This window comes from Gymnoscopelus braueri, assembly GCF_963280865.1.
Source record: "Gymnoscopelus braueri genome assembly, chromosome: 9".
Taxonomy (NCBI): domain Eukaryota; kingdom Metazoa; phylum Chordata; class Actinopteri; order Myctophiformes; family Myctophidae; genus Gymnoscopelus; species Gymnoscopelus braueri.
The window spans coordinates 45682947-45710446 of NC_137610.1; the positions used below are offsets into that span (position 1 = coordinate 45682947).

General features: G+C 43.9%; 1 protein-coding gene across 1 annotated transcript in view; it reads left to right on the forward strand.

Moving 5' to 3' along the window:
- The window catches only part of LOC308092602 (UPF0606 protein KIAA1549), a 95216-nt gene that overhangs the window by 67148 nt on the left and 568 nt on the right, over positions 1 to 27500 (forward strand). Inside the window, exons 12-21 of the mRNA XM_080438611.1 lie at positions 3295 to 3533; positions 5359 to 5483; positions 9212 to 9414; positions 11739 to 11974; positions 15531 to 15666; positions 17484 to 17816; positions 22338 to 22390; positions 23636 to 23787; positions 24618 to 24772; positions 25447 to 27500. The exon at positions 25447 to 27500 is cut by the window's right edge and continues 568 nt beyond it. Of these exons, the coding sequence (XP_080294737.1) occupies positions 3295 to 3533; positions 5359 to 5483; positions 9212 to 9414; positions 11739 to 11974; positions 15531 to 15666; positions 17484 to 17816; positions 22338 to 22390; positions 23636 to 23787; positions 24618 to 24772; positions 25447 to 25647 (1833 nt within the window). The 3' untranslated portion in view covers positions 25648 to 27500. The remainder of the gene's footprint in view (positions 1 to 3294; positions 3534 to 5358; positions 5484 to 9211; positions 9415 to 11738; positions 11975 to 15530; positions 15667 to 17483; positions 17817 to 22337; positions 22391 to 23635; positions 23788 to 24617; positions 24773 to 25446) is intronic.

Consider the following 27500-nt stretch of genomic DNA (forward strand, 5'->3'; position numbering starts at 1 on the left):
GCAGCGTGATCGCCGATCGAAAACGGCTCGTTTCCACCACATTAAAAAGAAATGGAGATATTAAGCTTTTAATCAAGGAGATAACATTGAAAACGCCGACCGGAAGGATTTTTGACATGGAGCCAGATCCAGCCTCTTCTTCTCAGAAACTACTTGGGTGATGTCAAAGTTTCGTTTTAGCGCCCCACGTGGCCCACATGTATAAAAATAGAATTGGGTCAAAAACGGTCCGGACCGTTTTCGGCACTTCTCGTTTGGACCCTCAAAAACGGTCCGGACCGTTTTTGGCATTCAATGTGTTAATCACTTTCACTTTCAAAATGTTTCACATAAAGCAGAGAAATAGCAGATCTACATGCGCACAACATGTCTCATCGCAACACGTTGTGTGAGCTTGTTTATTTTTGCTTCTTTAGCGTGACACGCTTTGACAACAAAGTAGGGCATTCATTTGTGGGGAAAAAACATAACACAATTTGAAAAATGGAGATACAAGATTTCTGTCCGACAGCAACAATATGTATATGTCCTGACTAATAGTACTGACTCGTGAGTAGAATATTATGTGAGATGTTGTGTTTTTCTTTTGTACTTTGTTTTAGTGGTGATGCTACTCATAATGATACGTATGGAAGCCCATTAACTGTACTGAATAAAATAACAAAAGTCTAGTCCAGGAAAGTCCAGAATTGCAAATGTGTCTCAGAATTGTTTTGTGCAAAGGTAAGATGATTAGAAATTCTGAGTTACAAAGTTGCAAGAAAAGCTTTGTATGTGTCACACACACAATGGCGTAAGAATAAGATATGGGCTTCCATCCATAGCAGGTTTATGGTTTCCTTTCCCCTTCACAGTCTCTCCTTGTTTATTGGCAAGGCAGAGGAAAGTGAGAGAGCAACACACACACACACACACACACACACACACACACACACACACACACACACACTTCAGTTTTTTTCTTGAATTAATTCCCTACTTGATCAGACTACAGCGTCACACAAAACCATCAAAACAAAGTAGCAGATCCACAAGCTCGAAATGCGGCGCGTAGTGACGCGTTTCGACCTTGTAGATCTGCTAGTTGTTGCTGTTTTTTAATTTGAATCCTGAAAAGTAACAGTTTTGGACGGGTTTCCACCCGACAGAGACTATATAATCTGATGATGGCTTAATTAAAAAAGCAGCAGCTTTGTAATGTTTCTAGTGTTGCTGTGCCCATTCTACAGTGTCATAAGACACACGCACGCACGCACGCACACACACACACACACACACACACACACACACACACACACACACACACACACACACACACACACACACACACACACACACACACACACACACACACACACACACACACACACACACATCATGCACACATCTGACAGTGTGTGTTTAGCTCCATGTTGTTGGAAAGTCCCTGAAGGCCTTTGTCCCCATCCCCCATTACCTCAACTCTGTCTCCTCCCCCCTCTCTCTCCTTTTCTCTCTGTCTGTCTGTCTGTCTGTCTGTCTGTCTGTCTGTCTGTCTGTCTGTCTGTCTGTCTGTCTGTCTGTCTGTCTCTACCCTCTCTCTGTCTCTCTCTCTACCCTCTCTCTCTGTCTCTCTCTCTACCCTCTCTCTGTCTCTCTCTCTACCCTCTCTCTCTGTCTCTCTCTCTCTACCCTCTCTCTGTCTGTCTGTCTCTCTACCCTCTCTCTGTCTGTCTCTCTCTCTACTCTCTCTCTCTGTCTGTCTGTCTCTCTACCCTCTCTCTCTCTGTCTGTCTCTCTACCCTCTCTCTGTCTCTCTCTCTACCCTCTCTCTCTGTCTCTCTCTCTACCCTCTCTCTGTCTGTCTCTCTCTACCCTCTCTCTCTCTCTCTCTCTCTCTGCCTGTCTCTCTACCCTCTCTCTCTCTCTCTCTCTCTCTCTCTCTCTCTGTCTGTCTCTCTACCCTCTCTCTGTCTGTCTCTCTCTCTACCCTCTCTCTCTCTGTCTGTCTCTCTACCCTCTCTCTCTCTGTCTGTCTCTCTCTCTACCCTCTCTCTGTCTGTCTCTCTACCCTCTCTCTCTCTCTCTCTCTCTCTCTCTCTCTCTCTCTCTCTCTCTCTCTCTCTCTCTCTGTCTCTCTCTCTACCCTCTCTCTCTGTCTCTCTCTATACCCTCTCTCTCTCTCTGTCTCTCTCTCTCTCTCTCTCTCTCTCTCTCTCTCTCTGTCTCTCTCTCTACCCTCTCTCTCTGTCTCTCTCTATACCCTCTCTCTCTGTCTCTCTCAGTTTTATTCATTAATGTTTGTCTGTCTGAGTCACCCAGCTGGACGTGCATGCAGTCACATAGTGTCACACACACACACACACACACACACACTCTGAAAGTGCACTTTCAGAGTTCAAATGAACACACAGGAGTTCACTGTGAACCTTCTGTACCATTATTCCTGTTTCCCTGTTCCTTAGATCAGCCGTTCCCAAACCTTTTCAGCTCCAGACCCCCAAATATAACTAAATACATTATTCACCATTTGAAAAATAGGGGACAATATGGACAATAGCTGATCTACAAGCTTATAGATCAGCTGCAGTATTTTCATTATTTCAGAAATGTTTGAAAATATATGAAAAGGTATTTTATATATTAATTTATTTTTGAAACTTATTTTTGGGAAAAGGTTGGGAAAAAAAGGTTTGTAAAAACGCAACCCATAAAAATGGTTCCACGACCCAAAATGGGTCACGGACCCAATGTTTGCCATAGAACCTCTTATCACCCCCCCTCATATATCCATACTTCAACTTGTTGAAATATGTTTTTTTCATAATACTTCATCATACAAAGAGTGTTGCACAAAAGTAGTGAAAACAGCAGTTTGAGCTTGTAGATCGGCTGTTTTTCACTATAGAGATATATATATATATTTTTGGGCGGTGTAGCCGCCCCTATAAGTGGGGTTGGGACATCTCATTAGTATTAGTTTCCTGCACTGTGATTGGCCCAGCTGGCCCAGTTAGCTGTACTGTGATTGGCTGACTCTATTGGCTGACTCTATTCAGCACTGTCATTGGCTAGCGAGACACATGATGACATTAATAACCTATAAATAAGAAGTGAGCTTCCATCACTATGATGACCAATAAAGATTCTTTTCAATAAATGTATTTCTTTTTTGAAGTGAGCTTCCATCACTATGATGACCACTGTGATGACCACACCGCCCACTTCACACTGGGTGTGATTTTTTTATAACTACAATAAAGAAACGTTTTTTGGACATACAAGGTTTCCATATCGTCTGCTCCTCTCCCACAGCTGCAGGCTCCCAGTGTGAAGGGCTTCGATTTCGCCAAGCTGCACCTGGGCCAGCACAGCAAGGAGGACCTCATGGTCATCCAGGACCCCAGCGCCCCCCCACCAGGAGGGGGGGCCCTCTCCCCCGGGGGCAAGGACCACTGCCCCTACCTCCCTGACAACAGCGAGGTCCTCACCCCCAAGTCTAAGAGCTCCATGTCCTCCACCAAGCTGTCCCGCAGCGGGCGGAGGCGAGGGAGGTCAGTTAATGCTTCGTAGGATGTTGAAAATAGATGGATCTACAAGCTCACAACGCGTCACATCGCGATGGTCTTAGAACAGTGCAGAGTGTAATTTCAGAAAAAAATTGGGGCGTGTCTAAAAATCCGTTTACACTTAAGCCCATTTCCAAAATAGCGAAAACAGTGGATCTACAATTGATTGATTGAATACTTTATTAGTCAGAAATGTAATCATGTTACAGTAAGACATTAAGGCTAAAAGGATAACAGAAAAGTCCTGGGGACTTGTTTCCATTGTGGTCCTATATATTCAAACTCACAACACATCGCACGTGCTGGTTCTGAGCTTGTAGATCTACTATTCTCGCTATTTTTGTGGTAGAAAAAAGAGGAAATGTCTAAATGTGAAAATGTTCACCTATAATGACATGTCCAAAATGGGGATGCCAGGCAGACAAGAAAACTCACATCTGTAACATGTGTGTCACATGTTACATATAGATGGACTGAGATGCAACTCAGAATTGATCTGAAATCAGTAAAATATGCATAAAACTAACTGAATTTGAGGTTAAATGTGAACAGGGGATGGCGATTGACATCCCCTGGCTGAGACCCCAATGACACCCCTGGAACATAAGTTGATTTTAAGTCGTTTAAGACAGTGGTTCTCAAAATGGGTTCTGGGGACGCCCCAGGGGTCCTTGGGGGGGTCCCCAGCAAAAGTAGTTAACATAGCATCACAATCATTTTAACCACTTTATCCATTTATACGTTGGCTATTCAAATTCACCGTCTTTATTTATTGGGTTGCGTTGTGTAGGGTTGTGGGCTCCGGAGCCCCCCAGCTGAACAGCATGGTTGTTTTAAAACGTTTATGTAAATGTGCACGGTGTCTCTCTCATACACATCCCCATGTACAGGCAGTCAGGTGCAGATATTAATATGGTCATTGAATTTCCCTTGTATCATTTTTTATCCAGTTCCTGACACAGATTGTCCGGGTGTTTTATTCAGATGTTTGTGGACTCTGCTGTGCAGGGACAGTCATGCAGGGACATCAATGGACGTTGTGTTGTTGACAACAGCATCACATCCATTATGGATGCAGTCAGGGATTCCCTCACTACTGTTGTCATGTACTGTACCCCTGACCTGTCAGTCATAGTTAACCTACATACACTGTATCAGCCATTCATAACCTGTGGGCCCCTGAATAATAATCATAAGATTTTAATGAGAACATAACATTAATATAAAAAGAAAAAACAAGTCTGAAATGTCATTTACAGCTTGGCTACCAATATAAAGAAAACTACTGCATCTCTGTCTGTCTGTGTCTGTTTCAGACGATAGAAGCACCCGTAGTAGCGTTTTTTTAATGCGGAAGTCTTGCAATCCCAGATTTGACCACCAGGCGACGGCAGCTTCACTGTTCTACCGCGGTTCTGGGGGCTTGGTTCAGAGTATGGGAGGCCGTTGGCGACCCCTCAATTAGCTGGCCTTTAGCCAATAGGGAGAAAGTGAGAAAGTAACGAGAAAGCCTGGCACAAAACATTTCCAGATTGGGGGTCCGCGGCCAAATACATATCAATTTGATTTGGTGGGGGTCCTTGACTTGAAAAAGAAAAAAAAGCGTTTTAATTGTTCATTGCACGTTAGTGTTCTTGTGCCGTGCCATAATCACTTCTATTATTCATGCCTGTGTGTGTGTGTGTGTGTGTGTGTGTGTGTGTGTGTGTGTGTGTGTGTGTGTGTGTGTGTGTGTGTGTGTGTGTGTGTGTGTGTGTGTGTGTGTGTGTGTGTGTGTGTGTGTGTGTGTGTGTGTGTGTTTTCCGGGCAGGATCTCGCCGTCAGACGGTGACTCAGTGGCCAGCGACCGCTCCAGCGACCGGGAAGCGGCCGAGGAGAACCCGAGAGGTGCGGCCACGCCCAGCGGCCGCAAGATGCCCATCAATGTTTTAACTGGCAAGTGTCCCATGGCAACAGCTCTCCATCACACACACACACACACACACACACACACGCCTGGCGTATGGAGAAGAGGGGGGAAGGTAGGGAAGCAGGATGGGGGGAGGATGGGGGGGGGGGGGGGTTTGGCTTATTTGGCAAGTGGTTTTCAACCTTTGCACCGGGGCCCACTGGCGTGGCCGTGAGGACACAGCAAGTGGGCCCCCAAATAATAGATTTTAACATACAGTATATTATAACATATGATATGTGTTTAAAATATGTTAAATCTAGATATGATTATAGATACAACATTAATATAAAAGAAATGTATGTAAAAAAAAATATGGAATGGAAAATTTGTTTGTATTATTATACAGATGAATAGGTATTGAAAGTATACGACGGAACACAATTGATTGATTGATCATTCAGATAAACATGTGCCGTGAACACTTTCGATATTTTCAATTGGGCCCGAGGATCCAGAAAAGAAAATAGCTGATCTACAAGCTCACAAAGGGTCACAGTGCGACGCTATCGTAGCTTGCAGACCAGCTATTTATATTTGTACGCAATACCACTCACAGCAACTTATATCAGGCCCTTTAAGAGTCAATATTTCATTTCAAGACACATCATTTTTCCACACACTACGCCTATTAGTTTTGACGGAGTCAGGGTGGGTTGGAATGACGAAGGGGAGGAAAGCAGAGGAGTTGACAGAGAGAGTTAAGCCCAATTTATACTTAGCCGCGTGAAGGTGTTGCATGCCAAAAATAGCCAATCTACAAGCTCACAACACGTCGCGGATGCATTTAAGCTTTTCTGTTTGTTATTCTCTTCTTGATGAATCTTGAAGTCTTGCGTACACGGTACTGCACTGTAACAGTGTTTATGGGAGTGTTGTAGATTGTGTATCGTCACTGCCTTGTAGAAACCTTGTATGTCCAATACTGTTACATTTCAGGAAATGGATAAAAGAAGCAGTGTGTCCAAATGGATCCAATGTAGTTATTGTTTAGTCACAAACTGTTGTTAATACTTTTCATTGGTTCAAATATTTATAAAGCCCACAGACAAGACACTTTCAACCACTTTCTTGTGGGCATGTTCATTATATGTGAAAGTGTTCCAACATTTTCCAAATTTCCAAATTCGCAATGCTAGATCGCCAAATTTTGGGCTACTTTACACCAAAAATATCAAAACAGTGCATTCATTAATTGGAAAAAAAATATAAAGATAAAATGTGGAGATACAATGTTTCTGCCAGACAATTTGACGGTATGAGATATAGACAAATCTCCCCACACATCTCTTTGGCTCTGTACAGTAGGCTATATTGCATGTTTTCGGGCAGAAACCTCTTATCTCCACTGTTTTTTCCCCCGTAAATTAACGCTATATTTGATCATACTACAGCGTCACACAAAAGCATCAAAAGTAGCAGATCTACAACTTTTTGACCTTGTCAATCTGCTACTTTTGCTATTTTGTGAATTTGAATCCTGAAAAGTAACAGTTTTGGGACATATGAGGTTTTCCACCCGACACATACCCGATATATACAGTACAGTATGGTATATAGAGCCGTATGGACATGATGACAACATTTCAAGCAGGGTGGTTCTGTACGTTCCATGTTCCGGCTGATACGTTTAGCAAAGACCAGGAGAGAAACTTTTATCAGCCATGGAATTTTATACTCCTACATGAGTCACATAACCCCCCTCCTTTCACCCCCTCCCCTCTCTCTCTCTCTCTCTCTCTCTCTCTCTCTCTCTCTCTCTCTCTCTCTCTCTCTCTCTCTCTCTCTCTCTGTGTCTGTCCGTCTCTCTGTAAGTAAATGTACTTAGTTACTTTTCACCACTGCTTCCTGGTCTATTGTTTTGATGGTCCAGTAAAGTACACAGTGCCCTGGTGATGTAGTGCAGTGAACCCTCATGTTTTGATATCCTGTCTGATGAGTCAGCCTCTGTTCCTAAGATACAACCAGAGGCCCTTCTATTGGAGAGTTGCGTCAATGAGGGGGCAGAAAACAGCGCCGCCAGTCACGTGGTTCATGTGAACTCGAAATAGTGACAAACGCTCATAGACTCCGGTGCATTCCGTAAACTTCCGGTTCAGGGCTTTGTCACTATTCGGCTCCTCCCGAGCCGCAATTGGACTGGCCCGATGAAGTGAACGGAGGTGACGCAACTCTCCTTATATGGCTCTGGATGCAACGTGCTCCCTTTTCACTTCAGAACCAGTGTTGCCATGTCTGCTTATTATAAGCGACTTCGGGTTTGTTTTTCTGTAAAGTTGCTTGTAAATATTGGTTAGTTGCGGGTTGTTGCTTATTTGGGCTTCCTTCCTAATGTTGTTTTAACCTGTAGTTTTCAAACATTTTCAAATCAAGGACATCCACATTAATACGTATTTGTACATGGACCCCTCCATGTAAAAATATTTTGTGCCAGGGATTTGTGTTGTTAAAATCTTTTTTTGAAAATAGCCGAACTACAAGTTCACAACACGTTGTGATGCGACGCGATGTGAGCTCATAGATCGGCTATTTTCAAATAATATGCATAATATAGGTTTTAAGTGCTCATATGGCCTAGTCCCTTCTGTCGGGCTTGGTTGCTTATTTCTCTCGCAAAATCTGGCAACACTGTTCAGAACCCAGACTGGGGTTTCTCTCCAAACAGGGTTGTTGTCTTTATTTGATCTCCTCTGGCTCTCAGTATAACCCTCTCTTCCCCTTTCTGTTGTGGTTTTCAGGCAAGAATAGAATTGGTAAGCCTTTTTCTCCTCTTCTGTGTGAACCCCCCCCACTACTCCCAGTCCCTTCCCAGTAGTTGTCAGGCTTTGACCCGGAACAGCTGTGTCATCTGTGTGTGTGTGTGTGTGTGTGTGTGTGTGTGTGTGTGTGTGTGTGTGTGTGTGTGTGTGTGTGTGTGTGCGTGTGCGCGCGCGTGTGTGTGCGTGCGTGCGTGAGTGTGTCTGTTTGTGAGCGCTATAGCTTTGTGCAGAGATTCTCCCCATCCATCCATCAGCACCTCCTCCTCCTCGCTGGGCTGTCAGTCACAGAACATTAGAAACAATCCTCCTCCTCCAACAGGAGGTCCGCTCCATTGTTTGTGATCAACTTCAACCTTTGGAAACGGCGGTCCATCATCATTCAACATGTGGGGGCTGTCTGTCGCTTCAGCCGCTAAAACATGTATTCACTCAAAACCCCCATGGAGTTGTTGCTGCATTTAAACTATGTTATGTGTCTCTTGTGTTTTTTTAACCACTTAAACCCTATATCTCCATATTCTAACCTTTTGTGTTTTTTTCGTAAATTAACGCCCCTACTAGAGCAACACACAAAAGTATCAAAAGTAGCAGATGTATTGTACAAGCTATTTTTGAATTTGAATCCTGAAAAGTTAAATTTTTGGACATAATGAGGTTTCCACCCGACAGAGATGACATACATCGTTGACTCTACTAGGCCCCTCAGTTTTTTCCCCCCTCTACACCAAATCTCTTCAGTTCGCCAAATGTTAGCCCCCTCGGGTTCATGTGATTAAGCCATGAATGGGTTTATTGGGGGGGTTTGACAGATCTTTATGCTGTTGTAGGCTCTGCCCCCTGGTGGTGATGTTAGAAATTAGATTTTAGTGTTTTGCCTTAGTTTATGTTCAGTTACTGTATGACCCCTGTGATTCTGAACCTCTCTTTCTGTCTCTCTCTCTCTCTTTCTCTCTCAGGTCCTCCGCCTATGCCAGGTGACCAGCTGTCGTCCTCGGCCAGTATCTTTGAGCATGTGGACAGGATGTCTCGCTCCACAGACGCGGCCAGGCGGCCGCCCAATAAGATCCAGCTCATCGCCATGCAGCCCATGCCCCTCCCACCCCTCCACAGCCCCTCCGTCAACGGCAGGGTGCCCGACAACAACCACATCAATAAAGAGGTACAGTACGCTACGCTCACTCTCACAAACAAAATCACAAAAGCAATCAGTATATCGTTGCTGTGTTTTTTTTTCTTTTTTTTTTTTTCCATAAATTAATGACAAACATTGTACTTTGCTGTACGGCAGTGTCATGCAAAAGTAGCGGAAATAGCAAATCTACACGCTCATAACACAGACAATCTGTCTGTTGGGTTTTATAAATATTTAACCGATGAAATGTAATAGCAAGAGCTTGTAACTAAATAACAACTACATTGTGCTCTTTTGGATTTGGAGCACAGGTTTTTTTCCTCTATTTCCTGAAAAGTGCGCGGGGGGGGCAGGGGGGGGGGGGACCAGCTCCAGTTGTACTGGTATTACAACTGGAGTTAGTCCCTGAGTGCTGCACTGTGGCTGCTCACTGCTCCTTAGTGCAGAGGGCACATTTCCACATGGAGACAATGCATTAAAATCTAAATGAAATTTTTAAAAATCTAATCTAAAGTGACAGTTTTGGATAAACAAGGTTTCTGCCCGGCAGTAACATTATTTGCAGTATAATATTCTTTTTTTCTATTTTCATTTTTTTGGGCGGTGAAACCGCCCCTATAAGTGAGGTTTGGATATTTGTACAACAAATCCTGCGCTGTGATTGGCCAAAAAGTACCCCGCCTAACCCTGCACCGTGATTGGCCAATCACAGTCTATTCAGGACTGTGATTGGCCAGTGTCACATGACACATGTGCATAGCCTATATAAGAAACCATAACTTTAAAAAAAACAAAATTTTGTTTTTTTTAAGTTATGGTTTCTTCCATCATAAAGAGTGTTTCAATAAATGTATTTATTTTTTGTACATGATTGGTTGACTCCATTCAGTATTGTGATTAGCTAGCAAGACACCGCCCACTTCACACAGGGTGTGATTTTTACTTTTTATTTCATTTTACAGGAGAAAAGAAAGAGGTCACAGGTACACGCACAAAATATCAATTTTTTTCCCCTAAATTTAGAGTAGCCAATAATTTTTTACCCCCTTTTTCTCCCCAATTTAGTCGTTGTGCCAATTAATTCCTCCCCACACACATTTCTGTGTTGTCACTGCTGTTGTATCCTACTGACTCCCCCGCCGGGAGGACATAGAGCCTTCGTCCTACTCCTCCCGCCCTACACTCCCCGCTGACAGGTGCCGCCACAGCCCGTAGGTCGGAGTACATGCAATGACCATTATCACCCTCCCCGAACCGGCTTCCCTCCCCCGAACATGGGCCAATTGTGTTCGCATAGACGACGCCCGACAAAGCCACAGTGGATTCGAACCAACAACCTCCATGGTGGTGGGCAGGGACCACTGCGCCACCAGAGCGCCACAAAATAGCACATTGATTGTCATTCAAAACAAACCCAATACAATTGTACACCTGTTAAAACTGCCACTGGCTTGAGCATGAGACGCTAACTTACACCAATCCAACACATAAACATGCACCTGTATTATACAACTTATAGCGTAACACATTCATGTAAATACATGCTTTGCTACTGTAGTGCAGTGTATATCAACCTTGGCAAACGTCCCAATTTTGGGCCGGGGCTACTGCTGAGGTGTGCCGCGCCGTTTGAAGAAGGTTTGAAAAATATCATTTTGAAAAAAAAAAAAAAAAGATTAAACAATAATAATAATCAGGCATGCAAACAGCCCCGAGGTGAAAAGGGTGACAAAATGCTGGGTTTTTTTCGGGTCAGGTGTCACACTATTGCCCTATTTGGATTCAAAACGGCTAGTGGAAGCTGAAAAGCTACAAGTTTGCATGTCTGAATAATGCAAAAACAGAATTATTTGTTTGCATTTGCTTTTTTTCTCCCCCATATATTTTCATGATAAAAAAGTGCGTATCGTATCGTATCGAAATCGTATTGAAGTTGTGTGCCCAATATCGTATCGTATCGTGAAATTAGTGTATCGGCACACCCCTAGTGTGTGTATATAGATATACCGTATATATATATATATATATATATAAAATTATATAATATATATATACTGTATATCTAGGTGTGCCCTGGGATTTTTTGGCTATGCCAGGTGTGCCTTGGCACAAAAAAGGTTGATAGACACTGCTGTAGTGTATGTCCCCCTATCTCTGCCAGCTGAGTGGCTGCACCCCTCCTTGCCTCGTCTAGAGTTAAATCCTTATTCCCTAACCCCTACACCCCGGCACCAATATCATTTTTCTTACACTCATGGGTCATGAATAGTAACCCCCGGTGCGATTGAGAGCGTATAGGTTGATGAGCTGTGTCTCATCTCACCACCACTTCTGCGTGTTTTCCTGCCCAGATCAACCTGGCGTTGAGGCACAAGTCCGAGATAGAGCACCACCGGAACAAGATCCGCCTGCGCGCCAAGAGGAAGGGTCACTACGACTTCCCCGCCATGGACGACCTGCCCAACGGCTTCGGCGACGCCAAGGACCCCGACCGCGTCTACCAGAAGGCCCGCATGCAGATCGATAAGATCCTGGACCCGGACCTCCACATCATGCCCGCCATCTTCTCCATGGAGCCCAAGAAGAGGTGAGAGGGATCAGACGCGGAAGTCTGTTGTTTTGTCTCATTTCCAAGATAATAGTTACTGTATGTTCAGGGCAGGGAAGCTGATCTTTTGATAGTTTTCCAGGATAATTTTACCCTGGAGTAGGTCAATATTACTTAATGATGTGCTTTTATTTGAGGTAGTGTATGAGACCTGAGGCCGATTCTAAAAACGCCTTCTAAAACCTAACCTAAGTTTTCTGAAAACGTTCAAATTCTTACTAAAAAAATTAAAACAAAATGATGTTGCTATATGTATAGCAACAGCTAATGAGACACAGAGGTGGCTCCCGGATTCAAAGGTATAACAACGTATAGGTGGCAGCAGGTCTAAATGGGTTAATATGACTTATTTTTACAGTGTTACAATTGCCCCCAGCCACTGTTACAATTGCCCCCGTCACGGGAGCAATTGTAACACTTATTGCATTAAAAGAAATATTTTAGTATTGTCCTTACTAGTGAAAGCTTATAAATGGTATTATGAATTAGGGTACATATATATGTTTCTTATATCAAACGATGACTAGTATACTTCAAGTAGTCTATGAGTTATGAAGGAAAATGTAAATAGTGTTACTTTTTCCTTAACCCCTGATATTGTTTAAATTAAAGTTATTTACATATTTTTTTGTACAAGCTAGTTTTCAGGAAAGGGAAGAAGAGCAGACATAGAAAGAAGAGCAAGGAAAAACAAGCATAGAAACAGTTCAGAAAATCTAACTTCCTGATAAGAGTAGAGTGAAGAAAATGTGTGCATATAGATATAATATAGTAACAGGTATGATGTGCATGAGGTTTACAAATAGCAGCAGATATGTAAAAGGTGCAGCTATAGCAACAGCTAACAGTAACAGATATAGGACATACATAGGCCTTTGTACAAATAGTCTCACATGCAGATGAGACATAAAGGAAAGTGATCAGCATAACGTTGCTGTTGGGCAGAAACCTTGTATCTCCACATTTCAACTCTTTATGTTTTTTTCCGTAAATTAATGCCCTACTTGATCATACAAGTGTCACGCAAAAGTAGTTTTCACTATTGTACTATAATAAAAATTAAATTATGATATTAAAAAAGGAACGGTTTTGGACGTACAAGGTTTCCGCCCTGACATTGACGATAAGGAAAGTATTCCACATAAGGAAAGTAATCCACATACAGGCAATTCCATTTTTTTATTCAATTCAAAGGAGCTTTATTGGCATGAGAAAACATACGTTTACATTGCCAAAGCAAGTGTCAAAACATAATAAAATCTGTTGAAAATGGGGAAAGTATGTACAGTTGGAGGGGGTAGAGCATTGTGTTAAACAGAGCTACTGTATGTCACATTGCAACGTTATAGGCCTACATGTTAGCAAGGGTATAAGCTTTTTGAAACAAATAGCACTTTTGGGACAATTAGCAGCATTTATTCCCAAATGTATTTAAATAGTATACAAAAAAGCCTCAGATTTATAATGTGTTTAACCCATTAAGACCTGGAACTGTGTCATTTTTTGATTTGAGCTAAAAAAGCATTATTTTACACTTTAGGCTATTCAAAAATAGCAGATCTACAAGCTCGTAGCGCGGCACCGAGTGCCGCGCTACGAGCTTGTAGATCTGCTATTTTTGAAAAATCGTGAAAATGTGTGCACATCTTTGAATATATATTTTTTTAAAGCAAACATTTTTAACTAAAATCTTTGCTTCCGGGGGGTCCCTGGAACATAATATTTTGATGGGGGTCCGCGGCCAAATACATATAATTTTGGGGGTCCTTGACATGAAAAAGATTGAGCACCACTGATATAGAAACATACGTTTTTCAGAATACTGTTGAGATTTAGGAGACATGTAGAATCGGCTTCAGGTCTCAATGGGTTAAAGGTAGCAGCTCCGTAATGTGTGCAGTAGGTCTATGTCAGAGGTCCACTCCGATAGTGTAGGAAACACAATGGTTAATATTCCATTGGCTAACCTTCTTTTAACCCAACAGTTCTCCCAGTAGGTATGGCAGTTTTTTGTCGTTGGTCGTTGTTTTCAAACTCACTTTGGGTGTATGTAATCTGTGGGAAGTACAGTCCTGTACCGTACTGTCTGTGTCTCTGATGTCTTGGTACGGTGGGCAGGTGGTTAGAAAGTGTAGCTCTGTTTCCACCACATTTTGTGTGCAGTGGGTGCATAGTCTGTCTTCCCTTTGGGAGCGGGTCTGTCTGTGGCAGGCCCTTTCTCTATTTGCAAGGCAGGCACCATGGTGCCACCAGTGTGGTAGGACGGCCTGGCGACAGCCGGTGGTGTTCAGGGTTTAGTCAACAGTCTGATGGTCGCCAGGTGGAAACCGATGCCTGATGTCTCAGGTTATTTCTATTAGGATTGTACAGTATCAAGGTTTAGTATTACAGTATATGAGAATTTCCGGAGGTATGATTTTCAATAGGGTAAAAAATACAGACACTCCTAGATATAGAATCATGAAAATATAGCCAGTTAGCCACACATAAATGCATATTTTTTTTTAATATATATATTTGAGAACCACTGGACTAGACAATGTCATACTGTACTTGCTACAATGGCTTGTACCACCAGCAGCCCAGCTTAAAAAAAGAAATGCCTGGAAGGTGTGAAAGTATGAAGACATTAGATACCACTCAAGCCTAATACCAGTATCTATTTCTCTGGATCATGAATCATTTAGAGATTCTTTTACAATCTAATGTGATTGTTTGGTGGCTTTTTTATGCTGTAAAACTCTGAATGTTGCTAGCAGCTGTATATTCTAGAGTTATCTTGCACTGGTATATAGAATGTATGCATTTGTCTGTTCAAATGGGACATGCCTACAGTATGTTGTCATGTCATGTTTGGAGAAAATCTGTACATCAATTAATTAATCTAATTTCACAAAAGCATCACTCCTGTGTACTGATGTACAGTGGTGGAAAGTAACTAAGTACATTTACTTAAGTACTGTACTTAAGTACAATTTTGAGGTATTTGTACTTTACTTGAGTATTTCCAATTTCCAATAATTTTACTTCTACTCCACTACATCTCAGAGGCAAATATTGTACTTTAACTCCACTACAATTATTTGAGAACATTAGTTACTAGTTACTTTTCAGATATAAATTATGATATTATGAAACATACATTAACCACTTTAGCCCTGTTTTATACATAGGCTATTTGAAAATAGCCGATCTACAAGCTCACAACGTAACATTTTAGTACTTTTACTTTTGGTACTTTAAGTACATTTTGATGCCAATACTTTTGTACTTTTACTCAAGTAAATTTTTTATTCTGGACTTTTACTTGTAACAGAGTATTTTTATTTTGCAGTATTTGGTACTTTTACTTAAGTAAAGAATTTGAGTACTTTTTCCACCATGTACAGTAGTACAGCAGTTCATCAATATAATGTGTGTGTGTGTGTGTGTGTGTGTGTGCGCGTGTGCGTGTGTGCGTGTGTGTGTGTGTGTGTGTGTGTGCGTGTGTGCGCGTGTGCGTGCGTGTGTGTGTGTGTGCGCGTGTGCGTGTCAGTGGTCGAGGGAAGCGCTCTCCCAAGCAGAGAAAGAAGGACCAGATGAACGGCAGCTTGGACAAAGACCACCTCATCTCCAATGAGGGTGACGCCACCTACAGGAGGTGTCCTGGTGTCAGCAACGTGGCCTATGTGGTGAGAGCATCACACAACATATATAGCTCATCTGATAACAAATGACTATGATTACATATTACTACTATGACCCCCCCCCCACCCCCCCACAAACATGTCCCCATGGATTAAAGGGATAGTTCACCCCAAAAAATACTTATTTTCTATCAATTACCCCATGAAGCCTTGAATTCAAGGATTTTTCTTTTTTTGTTGTTGCTCGAGTCGCATCCCTAAGCCAATAATTTGATGACTGGCGGAGACTCAAATGTAGGTCAATTGAGTGACCAGCCACTCGGTCATTAAATTATTGGCATATTTTGGGATGAAGTACTCCTTGAACTCTTTCACTGCCAAGAGTATTTTCATAAAGTACTCCCCCAGTGCCAGCAATTTGCGTTTTTTTTTATTTTTTTATTTTGTAATTTTTCATTCAAATAAATTATCTGATTGGGTTTTTAAACCCATAATACAGTTCTACCAGTAGAGAGCAACAAATCGACACATTGATGACCTCGCTGGCTCACTCGCCCCCTCCCAAACAGGCTCACGTCACATCCGGTCATAACCGGATGTTGACATTTTCGACAGTCGTTGATCGGGCTAAATTACGATGTGATACACGACTATTATGACTGATCGTCACCCAGACCAAAGAGAGTAGACGTGGACCTCTCCGTTCGTTTTTTATACCGTGTGAAAAACCGTGACCGCGGGAAAAAAATGAGAACCGGAAACGGAATCTGCGTCATGAAACCGGAACCCAATGAGTCTGAAGGAGTCAGTAAGCGAAAGTGATCATGAAAAATAAACAGAATAGCGCGACCACAGTCAAAAGTAAAAAAACTCGGGATATTTCGGGGCGTGGCACTGAGAGAGTTAATGTTCTCAGTCATTTGGATTCCATAGAGTCCAACATGCATGGATTAAAGTTGTCAGTCGCCACGACTCAGTCATTTGCATGTTGCGCAGCGAAAATAGCCGATCTACAAGTTCTCAATGTGTCACACTGCGACGCATTGAGAGCAGGTATTGAACGTGTAGATTTTGGATGCGCGACACAGTGCGCGACCAGGTATAATAGCAGGTATAACCCTAACTACCACGTGGCTGGTAAAGTCAAGTCCAACACTAATAATTAGATAGAGCAGGGGTCTTCAACCTTTTCAGACCAGGGACCCCCAAACTGATGGGGTGATGGAGCAGGGACCCCCTACCTCGTAGGGTAGGGGGTAGGCCACCACATATATCGTATATTTATGTATACAATTGTGTTTTATATGTATAAACATGAACAAATGGTTGCCTGGAGCCTGCCCCTACCCACAGGTTGTCCCAGTAGGTGTGCAAAAGACCTTTTCTTTCTCTACAAAATATGTATAAACATGTTATTGTGCATTCAATACTAAGCTATTCAAATAGGTCATGTTATGTTTAAAGATATTGACATTTTTGGAAAAAAAATTAACAAAAAGTTTATTTATTTATTTATTTTTAATCAAAGAATTTCGCGGACCCCCTGCAGTACCTCCGCGGACCCCCTAGGGGTCGCGGACCCCCTGTTGAAGACCTCTGAGATAGAGTACAATTTGAATTGGTCAACCTATCAATAGAATACAAGTTCATAAGCATCTGCCATTAAACTGTAATGTTGTTGGATATTTTATAAAAGCAAAGGTTAAACAGCAGGAACATAGGTTTAGAATAATAATACCAAAACATTTACATATTGTGAAAATTGTTTTAGGAATCTCAATGCTATTGTGGGGGGGGGGGCTGTCTTTTTAGATTTTTTTCCCCTAATCTCCTCTTCCTCATTCTCTCCTCCTCATCCCCAGTCGGACCCAGACCAGGGATCGCCTCTCAGGAGCCCCTCCCCCACCGACGACGTCTTCCTCGGCCCCTCCTGCTCCCCGCCGGGCCACGCCCCTCCGCCGCCCCCCTACATGCCCCCCCAGCCCTCCATCGAGGAGGCGCGGCAGCAGATGCACTCGCTGCTGGACAACGCCTTCGCCCTGGTGTCGCCCACCTCCCAGGGGGGCACGGCGGGCATCACGCTCCCGGGCGTGGGCGGCGGCATCAGCGCCACCCCCAACGTGTCGGGCTCCAGCCCGCCGGCCCGCGGCCCGCGACAGTGGAGCTCCTCCTACCCCGTCAGCCCTTTCTCTGGGGTGAGTGTGACTGACCACACACAACTTGGAACCTCCTGGGGTCTTTTTCTTTACTATTAGGGGTTCTGTCCAATAACATTAGAGCGAGAGAGATGACGTTTTTTGACTTATTTCGGTATCGCCAAAATGTTTATGCAGCCAATGTCATTTTTTTTTTACCACATGCCGTCCCTATTTTGGGCATGTTATTATAGATGTCACAGGGTGAATGGAGATCCAGGGTGATTGAAGACAGAGCGCTCGTTTTTAGGCACGGGGCTCCTTCGGGGCGAGGCGGGGCTTTTCGAGACAGGGTTTATTAGCGAGGCTCGCGAGGAGGAGGAGGAGGACGGCGCTGCGAGGCGGGGGGTTATTACGCGAGGCTCGCGAGGAAGAGGAGCCTCCTCCTCCTCCTCCTCCTCGCGTTTTAAACCGTCCCGTCCTCTCCTTCTCTCCTTCTCCTCCTCCTCCGAGGAGGAGAAGGAGAGCGCGGAGAGGCGGGGCTTTGATGCGCCGACGGAGACCTGTCTTTTGTTGTTCCCCCCCACATAGCAACCAGGAAGCTAAGCTAGGGGAACCATAATATCTATGAGGGGAACGCTGAACACGCGTTCACACGCACGGCGCGCCGACTTAGTGGAGCTTGAGGCCGAGGAAGCGCGCCCTCGCGCCTCCAGGCGCGAGTGCCCGCGGTGACCGGCCGACGCTCCACTAGTCGACTCAGCGCCGTTTGATTTGTAAACCGATAGGGACAGAATAGTTCTTTTCATGGATCACTGTGTGTGTGTGTGTGTGTGTGTGTGTGTGTGTGTGTGTGTGTGTGTGTGTGTGTGTGTGTGTGTGTGTGTGTGTGTGTGTCAGGGAGAAACTAAAACAAAAGCCAGCAGAACACAATAAAAGTATCTTAACAGTCCATTGAAAGCATGAGCGCGTGTGCGTGCGCGCGCATGTGTGTGTGTGTGTGTGTGTGTGACTGTGTGTGTGTGGGTGGTCACGGCCATATGTGCTTGTGCACAAGCCTGGCTTGTGGCTCCCTCTAGTGTTTCTTCTACAGAATTGCTGGGTGGGTAAAAACGAGCGAGCCTTCTTCAATCACCCTGGTTCTCCATTCACCCTGTAACATAGACATGAAATTTTAATTTAAAATTTTCAAAATATCTGATCTGGAAGCTCATAACATGAACATGAACCTATTTTGAACATTAAATAGGGCTCAATTGTTTAAATAAATCTCTGCAGAAGCCAAAACCTTCAATGAGCTGGTGTTATGTACTGCATTGTAGGGGTGCAATAAATAATCTAACTAATCCATTTAATCAATTATACAAAAAAGATCGATTTCAATAAAATAATTGATCATCAAACTTTTAGAAACAAAAAATTGCGAAAATAGTAGTTCTACAAGCTGGGACCTTGCAGAACTGCTATTTTTGCATTTTTAAGTATAAAATAGGGCTTAAGTGGTCAGATTCATTGATTTAATAGTGTCAGTTCGTTGATGTAAAAAATAATAAATAAAAACAAAACACTTCTCGATCATCCGATTAATCGAAAAACCAATCGATAGGTCTGAGCCTCAGACCTGCATTGTGTTTCACTATCTCCTGGCTTTCTCCATCCAGGCTGCTCCTGTCCTCTCTCTCCCATTGTGAACTGGTTTAATCATGTCCTCTTAGAGGAAACTAATCAGTTAAGGATTCCCCCATCTGTCATCCCCCTGTGTCCCAATGACCTCACCTAACTAGTCCACTCAGCTCTCTAAGACGCTCTCTGCAGTCATATGAATAAGCTTGATAAGCAGTATAGATCCGTCTCTGACAGCTGAGCCGCGGTCACTATTACAGTAAGTGACCGGCTCATAATAACAGGATGCTGCAAGAACTCGCTCACCGTTTTGTTTTGTTTGAAAAGAAAAGAAAAATACATTGATGAGGTTGGTGCAAACTGCTCCATTTTATCCCACTTGTACCCTAGCGTCCCTTTTCCTGGGGGGAAAAGGGATGTGCAAATAATAAGTGCAAATAATTAAAACATTCTAAGCGCCCATACCCTAGGTGGGGTTGGCGAAAGGGCCTACTCTGTGTGGAGTTTGCATGTTCTCCCCGTGTCTCCTAGGGTAGTTAATACCCTCACAAAAACATGTAGTAATCCTGGTCGCTATACTGCCTCCCCCATGACAGCCGGGGCGCCTGATGGAGGGGAAGGGAACTGGTTGGAATAACGCGTTCCTTCCACGCGCTACGTCCAACCAGGGAAACTCCCCCCTGTCGGGTGACAAGAAGGTCAGTTGGCTCTCATGCATTGAAGGAAGCATGAGCTCGGCCCTGGCCTCCCTAGGCTGTGGGGGGAGTGTAGTGCCCAGGATCACTTAGCAAATTGGCACCGGGTGAAAAAAGGGTTATAAAATCGAGGGATAAAAATTATTAAAACATTCTAATTGGTTGGACTGATTAATGGCACAAGACAAAACCAATGATAAACTGTAAAATATTTGTTTTAAAACAATTAACATACATTAAGTCATTAAACACACCTATAAAAGGATCAAAGGATACGTTTCTCACAAGGAAAGGCCATGCCTGTTGTATGGTAAGAAGGTAATAGCCAGCACTCCGAAGTCCTTCTGGTACTTTTATTTCATATGCGCACGGACAGACACAGCATACACGGACGCGTTTCGGTGTCAAGCCTTCCTCAGCGTGATTGACGCTGAGGAAGGCTTGACACCGAAACGTGTCCGTGTATGCTGTCACTGTGTCTGTCCGTGCGCATATGAAATAAAAGTACCAGAAGGACTTCGGAGTGCTGGATATTACCTTCTTACTGTGAATCTTCGTGAGCCGTGCACCCAGCAAACTGCATTGTATAGACTGAGAGTGCTCGTTTTTGTTTTCTACCATGCCTGTTGTATGAACTGCTGAAAAATAGCACTGTAGATACTGTAAGTTGCTTTGTTGCCCCATAAGTCACAAAGCACTCAGCACACAGTGTATTCAAGCAAAGGAGATACATTTCTCAAAAGGAAAGGCCATGGGCATGAGTTGAAAAATAAGTTGTTTTTACCACATGAGTCACAATAAGCACTCAGTGCATTCAAGCAAAGAACTAAGAATTAATTGTCTGACTTAATTGTCTTTTTACTGAAATTCATTCTGTCCATAATAGCTAGTATAGCTAAGTTTCACCCATTTTCAACACATTACCCTCACTGCCTTTTAAACCACTTAAACTGGGGTTCACTGGGGTCCCCCAGGGCTCTATATTAGATTACAATAAGAACATAATAGCCAGCACTCCGAAGCCATTCTGGTACTTTTAATTCAAGGCACGTGCCTTAATGAATTAAAATTACCAGAAGGACTTCGGAGTGCTGGCTATTATTGTCTTATTGTGAGTCTTTGTGAGACGTGCACTCTGCAAATTGCATTTATATAGACTGAGTGTGCTCGTTTTTGTTTCTACTCTATATTAGATCAGCCAGTATTTCCCTCTACACCAAATCTCTTCACCGAAAAAAGCTGAAAGAATCTACAGTACAAGATCACACTTTTCAGCGAATGTCCGACCCAGAATTGGGGCCGTATGGGTTAATGTGGTTAACTTTACTGTCGGTAATATGTCTTAGTCAGTTTGACCCGATAGTTGAGTGGCTAAGGGTGCACAGCGCGTACACAAATGCTCTGAGTCCCTGGTTCGATTCCTGGCAGGCCAGAATGTTTAAGTCATGTCATTCCCTTTACTGTCTTTCCCCATTATGTCATGCCTCTCCTCCACTATCATTATCAAATAAAAGCAGTGGTTCTCAAAGTGGGGTCAAGGGACCCTCAGTATGGACCCTCACAGGTCTGTAACTCTGAAAGCATACAAATGGAACCAAACGACGAACCCTTACGGGTCTATTTGGTTAAGTTCCATTCCATTTCCAGAACCACTGAAATAAAAGGCATAAAATGCCCCAAAATAAGTCTCACAAAAAACGACAACAACATATTAGTCATAAAGTGCAGGTGAACCCGGCAGGATGTTTACACCTGAGTGGAAAAGAGAACGCTAGACTGAACATTCTATAAAGCCATTTACACTGCTTTTTCAGGTTCACTGCTTTGACGGGCTGTGAAAGGTCAGTTTCTAAAGGAGGCCATTTATAAGGCCCCAAAGTTTATTTTAAGATCAAAACTATAGAGAGAGAGAGAGGCTGGCTCTTCAAGTATATCGTTGCTGTCAGGCAGAAACACTGACAGCCAAACAAAATCCATTTGAATTTAAAAGTACGTCCCATAACACATGACAGTCACGTTCAACATGTTTACAGAATGTTGTAGTTCATCAGTGTGGAATGTGGACGCTCATATATTTATCGTTATACAGTAGTTATCTTTTCATTCTCTGTGCGGACGACCGTTGATTCTAGAAATTCGAGCACTTGTACACTCTCTGTACGTATTCGGTTTTCGTAATGTTAGTTTTTTTTACTATCTTGCATTGAATTATTATCTTGAATATTAGGTGTTCACTGATTATTGTGTTGTGTTCTTCTCACAGAGGTACGGTGACATGGGACTGTCCCCTCCTTCGGTCCAAGGCCTGTTACAGAGGTGAGCCGACGAGCCAATGACAAGCCAGTATTTGGCGGAGCTGTTGCATGCATGAATGAATGAATGAATGAAACACATTTGGCACTATTTCCTCATCCAGCAGAAAGGTTTTTACATCGATCACTGTGGCCTGATTTCTCCCACTGTACATGGGGGGAGGGGGGAAGGGGTGTTGTCTGTCTGGGCCTCATGAATTATTGAAGAGGAATCATCTTTATTTTATCACCCTAATGGATTCGGCACTGGTCCCTTTACCGGACCCGTAAAAAGGTAGACGGCTGTGTGTGTGTGTGTGTGTGTGTGTGTGTGTGTGTGTGTGTGTGTGTGTGTGTGTGTGTGCGTGTGCGTGTGGCTACACACTTTATATCCACACGCCATCAAATTGGCCAGTTTATTTGGATTTCCCTTTCTACAGGGAAAATTATTATTATTATTATTTCTTTCCATAAAGCTTTTCAGAGATTAGAACGCTATGTCACTTGGTTAAATCTACATCGATGAAGATAAAGTGATCATTCTGTTTTTATGAAATAAATGTGTTATTATATTATTAGTATGCATTTTAAATGTATTCTGACAACCACAGGCCTTTTAAATGGCAACCATATTGACATAAATATTTGTGTAATGTTACTTCCCTTAGGTTCCTACTAATTTAGGTTACGTGTATAACTGGATTAGCCTGGTTCCCCCCCTGAATCGCTTGCCTCGCATTCAGGGTCTGGTGACGGTGTCGAAGGCGGGGGTTTCTCGGTTGAAAATCTGTACGACGAATCGGGATCGGGATAATCCAGTATGAACCAATCGCCAAAGAGTCCAACTTTGGCCACGCCGCCACCTCAGAAAACGGCTGCACTGAGAGGGCTTTCAGACTGAATAATGGAGTGAAACAAAATGAAAATTCAGGCTGAGTGTCAGGCTATAACTGGATAGCACGCTGGGCAAGACCTAGCCGGTTGAGTGTCTAAAAACGGAAGTACCGGAATTTGGCTGAAGTGACGCCCAAGGAAATGACGTTTGGCGCTTTACAAATCTATTGACATTCTCTGTGAATGAAACAAGTGTTGTGATTGGTCAAAAAAATATTGTTTCCGGGGGAAATACATTGGACAGAAGTCCCACCTCTATGTAGACACTCTCTGCATTAGGTCGTGAGTGACCAGGCTTTTCTCCTCGGAGATGCATGAGTAAAGGCTGAGAACGAGGCTATAACTGGACAGTGAAATGTATTTATTTTTCTTCCAGACAGGGCCTGGGTGCCAGCAGCTTCCCTCCCCTGGGAGAGTCCTCAGGTCCTGGGGATCAGCTCCAGGCAGACAGCCTGTACACCAGCAGAGGCCTCTACTCTGAAGAGCTGCCCTCCTCCGCCAGACCACGGCCTGTAGGGGGCACTACAGGTATGATAACACAGTGATACTCGAACTTTTTACTCATTTTGGTATGTATTAGGGCAGGCCCACAGACCCCCATAACTCTGACAGTCTACAAATGGAACCAACTGGACCCTTATGGGTCCATTTGGTTCCGTTTGTACACTGTCAGAGTTACAGACCTGTAAGGTTCCATTTGGTTCCTAACGATCAATTATTTAGCTGGGGACCCCCTGGAACCCCCCTCAAGGACCCCTTTCCAGAACCACAATAACAAACTGACAAGCACAAGCATCCATGCACAGTCACGCATGGATAAGCACACTGGATTATTCACATTTTGTGGTTACTTTTTTAACCACTTAAGCCCTTTATGCTTCACTGTATTGGTGACACACTTCACCCACCCCTCTCACAGCCTGTGTTCCAAAAAACAGTTTTATTTCCCAAGACAGTCAGACTTCTGAGCTATCAGAGGAAACAGCCTGCTGCCCCCTCTGTCATTCTAAGCCTCCCCTAGCAGGAGGGGATATAGGGACATCTGCTGGGCCAGTAATGGGAACTGCAGGCTTAAGAAATCCAGCATGATAGAAATGTATGTCTTGTTTACCAGGTCGTTGCTGTTGGGTGGAAACCTTGTACAGTATGTACAGAAAATAGAAAAAATGTTCCAAACACTTAACCACTTTCACTTAAATCTTTTTAATTTTTTCTCGCACAAATGGCAGATCTACAAGCTCACACCCGTGTCGCATCACGAAGCGTTGTGAGCTTGTAAATTGGCTACTTTTGTGTGACGCTGTAGTATGTATGACGAGGTAGGGCATTCATTTACAATTACATTTGCGTGTGTCCAGGGGCCCAGCTCCATCATCTAACACAGGTGGGCTTGCCCGGTCGTCTCAACGGTTATCCACCAGGGGTCAGCAGAGCGACGCTGGGCCAGAACGGAGGGCTGGGCTGGAACCACTATCATGACGACTACTCCAGACCTGGAACCGACAGAGACGCAGTGAGTCCACTAACAACCCTTATACCCCTGTATGTCTGCTGTCCACACTGACACTCGAAACTTTATTTTTGGTTGAATTGATAGATATGCTTCATGTTTATCGATTACCGTACATTATGTATATTTTGTCTGTAAGCCCATTTCCTCTTTCAAGTTTTCTGTGCTCAGTGATTTTGTCTTCTGCAGAGCAGTGGTACTCAAAAGATTTAATGTCAAGGACCCTCAAATTGATATATATTTGACCGCGGACCCCCATCTGAAAAGATTTTGTGCAAGGTGGTGTTAAATATTTTCAAAATGATTCTTCAAAATGTAAAAACAAAATAGAATCCCACATCTCGCCAACACATCCCAACAGGACGCATTGTGAGATTGTAGATAGGCTTTTTTTAGGCCATTTTTGAATAGCAGACGTATAAAAATGGGGAGTGGGGACCCCCTGGAACCCCCTCAAGGACCCCTGAGGGTCCCCGAACCCCACTTTGAGAACCACTGCACTCTCTTTTTCTAAAGTTCTCCTTTTAGTTCTATCCATCATGTCTGTTTTTTCCTTCCTCTTACACTCGTCTCTTTCTTCCCCCTTTTCTCTTTGCCTTCGTCTTCCCACTCTCTCTCCCATGGCGGGCCTTCAGTTCCTGGACTACCCTGACTACTCGCCCCCTTCTATCTTCCAGATGCCCAGGAGTGGTGGTCTCAGGGAGCCCTCGGCACCCCCCGCCCACCTAGAACCCCCCGGGCTGGGCTATCCCTCGCCCCCCGATCCCATGGACACCTCACCGCCCACCCACTCCTCGGCCTCCCTCATCAAGGCCATCAGGGAGGAGCTGATGCGTCTCTCCCAGAAACAGGCGGCGGTGCCTGGCTACCACAGCTGAGGCGGTATAGCTACGTTGTTCCCCCCCTGTCCCCTCCTCGTCCTCCTACCAGTCATGCCACTGCGCCTAACCCGCCTGCTTCATCTCTAGAGCTTTAGTAGTGATACTTCCCATGGAAGTCCCCCGATTTGTGTACAGGAAAAAAAGAATCCTAGACTGAAAACGGAAGTTGGCCGATATTTGGAGATAATCGGACTTGAACCCTTGGCCGGAACCCGATTTGTGTGCTGAGCGATTATTAGGAGGACTCCTGCGATCGGAAAAGACCCGTTCTGTGTTCGGATGTAGCCTCTGGACTTTTAACCACTTAGACCCCTATATTCTGTACGTCGTTGTACGTCAAATATCGAAAATAGCAGATCTACAAGCTTGGCTATTGTCGCCGAATGTTCGCCCGTTTTCGCAGAATGTTTGCCTGTTATGACAGAATAGGGACGCTAGGGTTCGTGTTGGTTAGCGGAGAAAGAGTTCATTGTGACAGGCCTGTGACATGAAGAACAATGAACAATGCGAACGATATACTTGATGAGAACTGTGGAACCTTTGGACCTTTTTGGAGATGAGATGAGGTGAGATGAGACTTCCCGCCGGGCAGCCCTGCTTCCGTTCCCGCACATCAGCGTTGGACCGGGGGGGAAAGACCTCTGCCAAAACCCGGCCACTGTGTGGATCTGTGGACTTCCTCTGGAGTTATAGTTTGTACTACTTGTGGTGTTGCTTCTACGATCCTCTCATTGGATAACATCACTGCCCTCTCGTTGCCGACAGAACTACCAAACAGCTTTAGCGTTTGTCGTTTTGTTAAGGCTGCGTCATCATCAACACCTAATGGCTGTCAATCTCCGGTTCTCTCTCCTGTGGTAGCATGCAGTATTTCGGGTCGCTTTGAAAAGCTTTGATCCGCAATCACGCCAGACACTTTTATTATCGGTCCGCCTGGCGCTACATCACATTTTCTGCCATTTGAGCCACGATATGCCTTGACACTGTGATCCAGTTCAGCTGACCCTACAGAGAGGTCAAAAGTTCACAGCCAGCCAGCCAGTTAATTCAACGACAAAGGGGCAGACCATAATACTTGTACGCAGTACCTGTTTTTTTCCCTTTAATAGTAGCACAGTTATTCGTAATTTAGTTAGTTCCGATGTCGCGCATCACCAGTATGCAACTAAGGGTGTGTTCGGGAAATACGCTCTGAGAGCGCTGGAGTGCTCTCTGGTCGTTCGCAAATTCAGAGCATTCGGTGCATTACTGTTACAAAATTCAGAGTGCTGTGCTCCCAATGCACACTGTGCGCACACTGACCAGTCGGACCGAAAAGCCGGGTTGTACCGCACATCTGAACATCGGAGGAGGAAGTCATTGCAAAATGCGAGGGTTGCAGCTTGTTTGGTATTCTAGACAGTATTCAATATGCATTTGGGGTACCGATGGCCCAGTGCTTAAGTAGCGTAGCATATACTGTAGGCTCTGTTGCAGCCTGTTAGCAAGTCGCAGGTTCGATTCCCAAGCCCGACGGAACTTTGCTGCGTGTCTACTCCCTGACTCTTTCCCCATTTCCTGTCATATCTCCACTGTACTATAAATAAAGCCCCCAAAAATATCAATACATAAATAAATGCAAGTACTCGACATGCATTTACATGTACGTAACTAAACAGCTAATAATCATGTTTATACACGGGATGAAATGAACGATTTCTTCCTCTCCTCTGACCTTTGGACATTCACTGACATCAAAGGACTCTATGACGTCAAAACCAGAGCACTCTGAAATCGGAGCAGATTCTCAGAGCTTATTTCCGAACGCACCCTGAGTTTAATAAATCAGATTGAGTTCATACCTCTGCCCC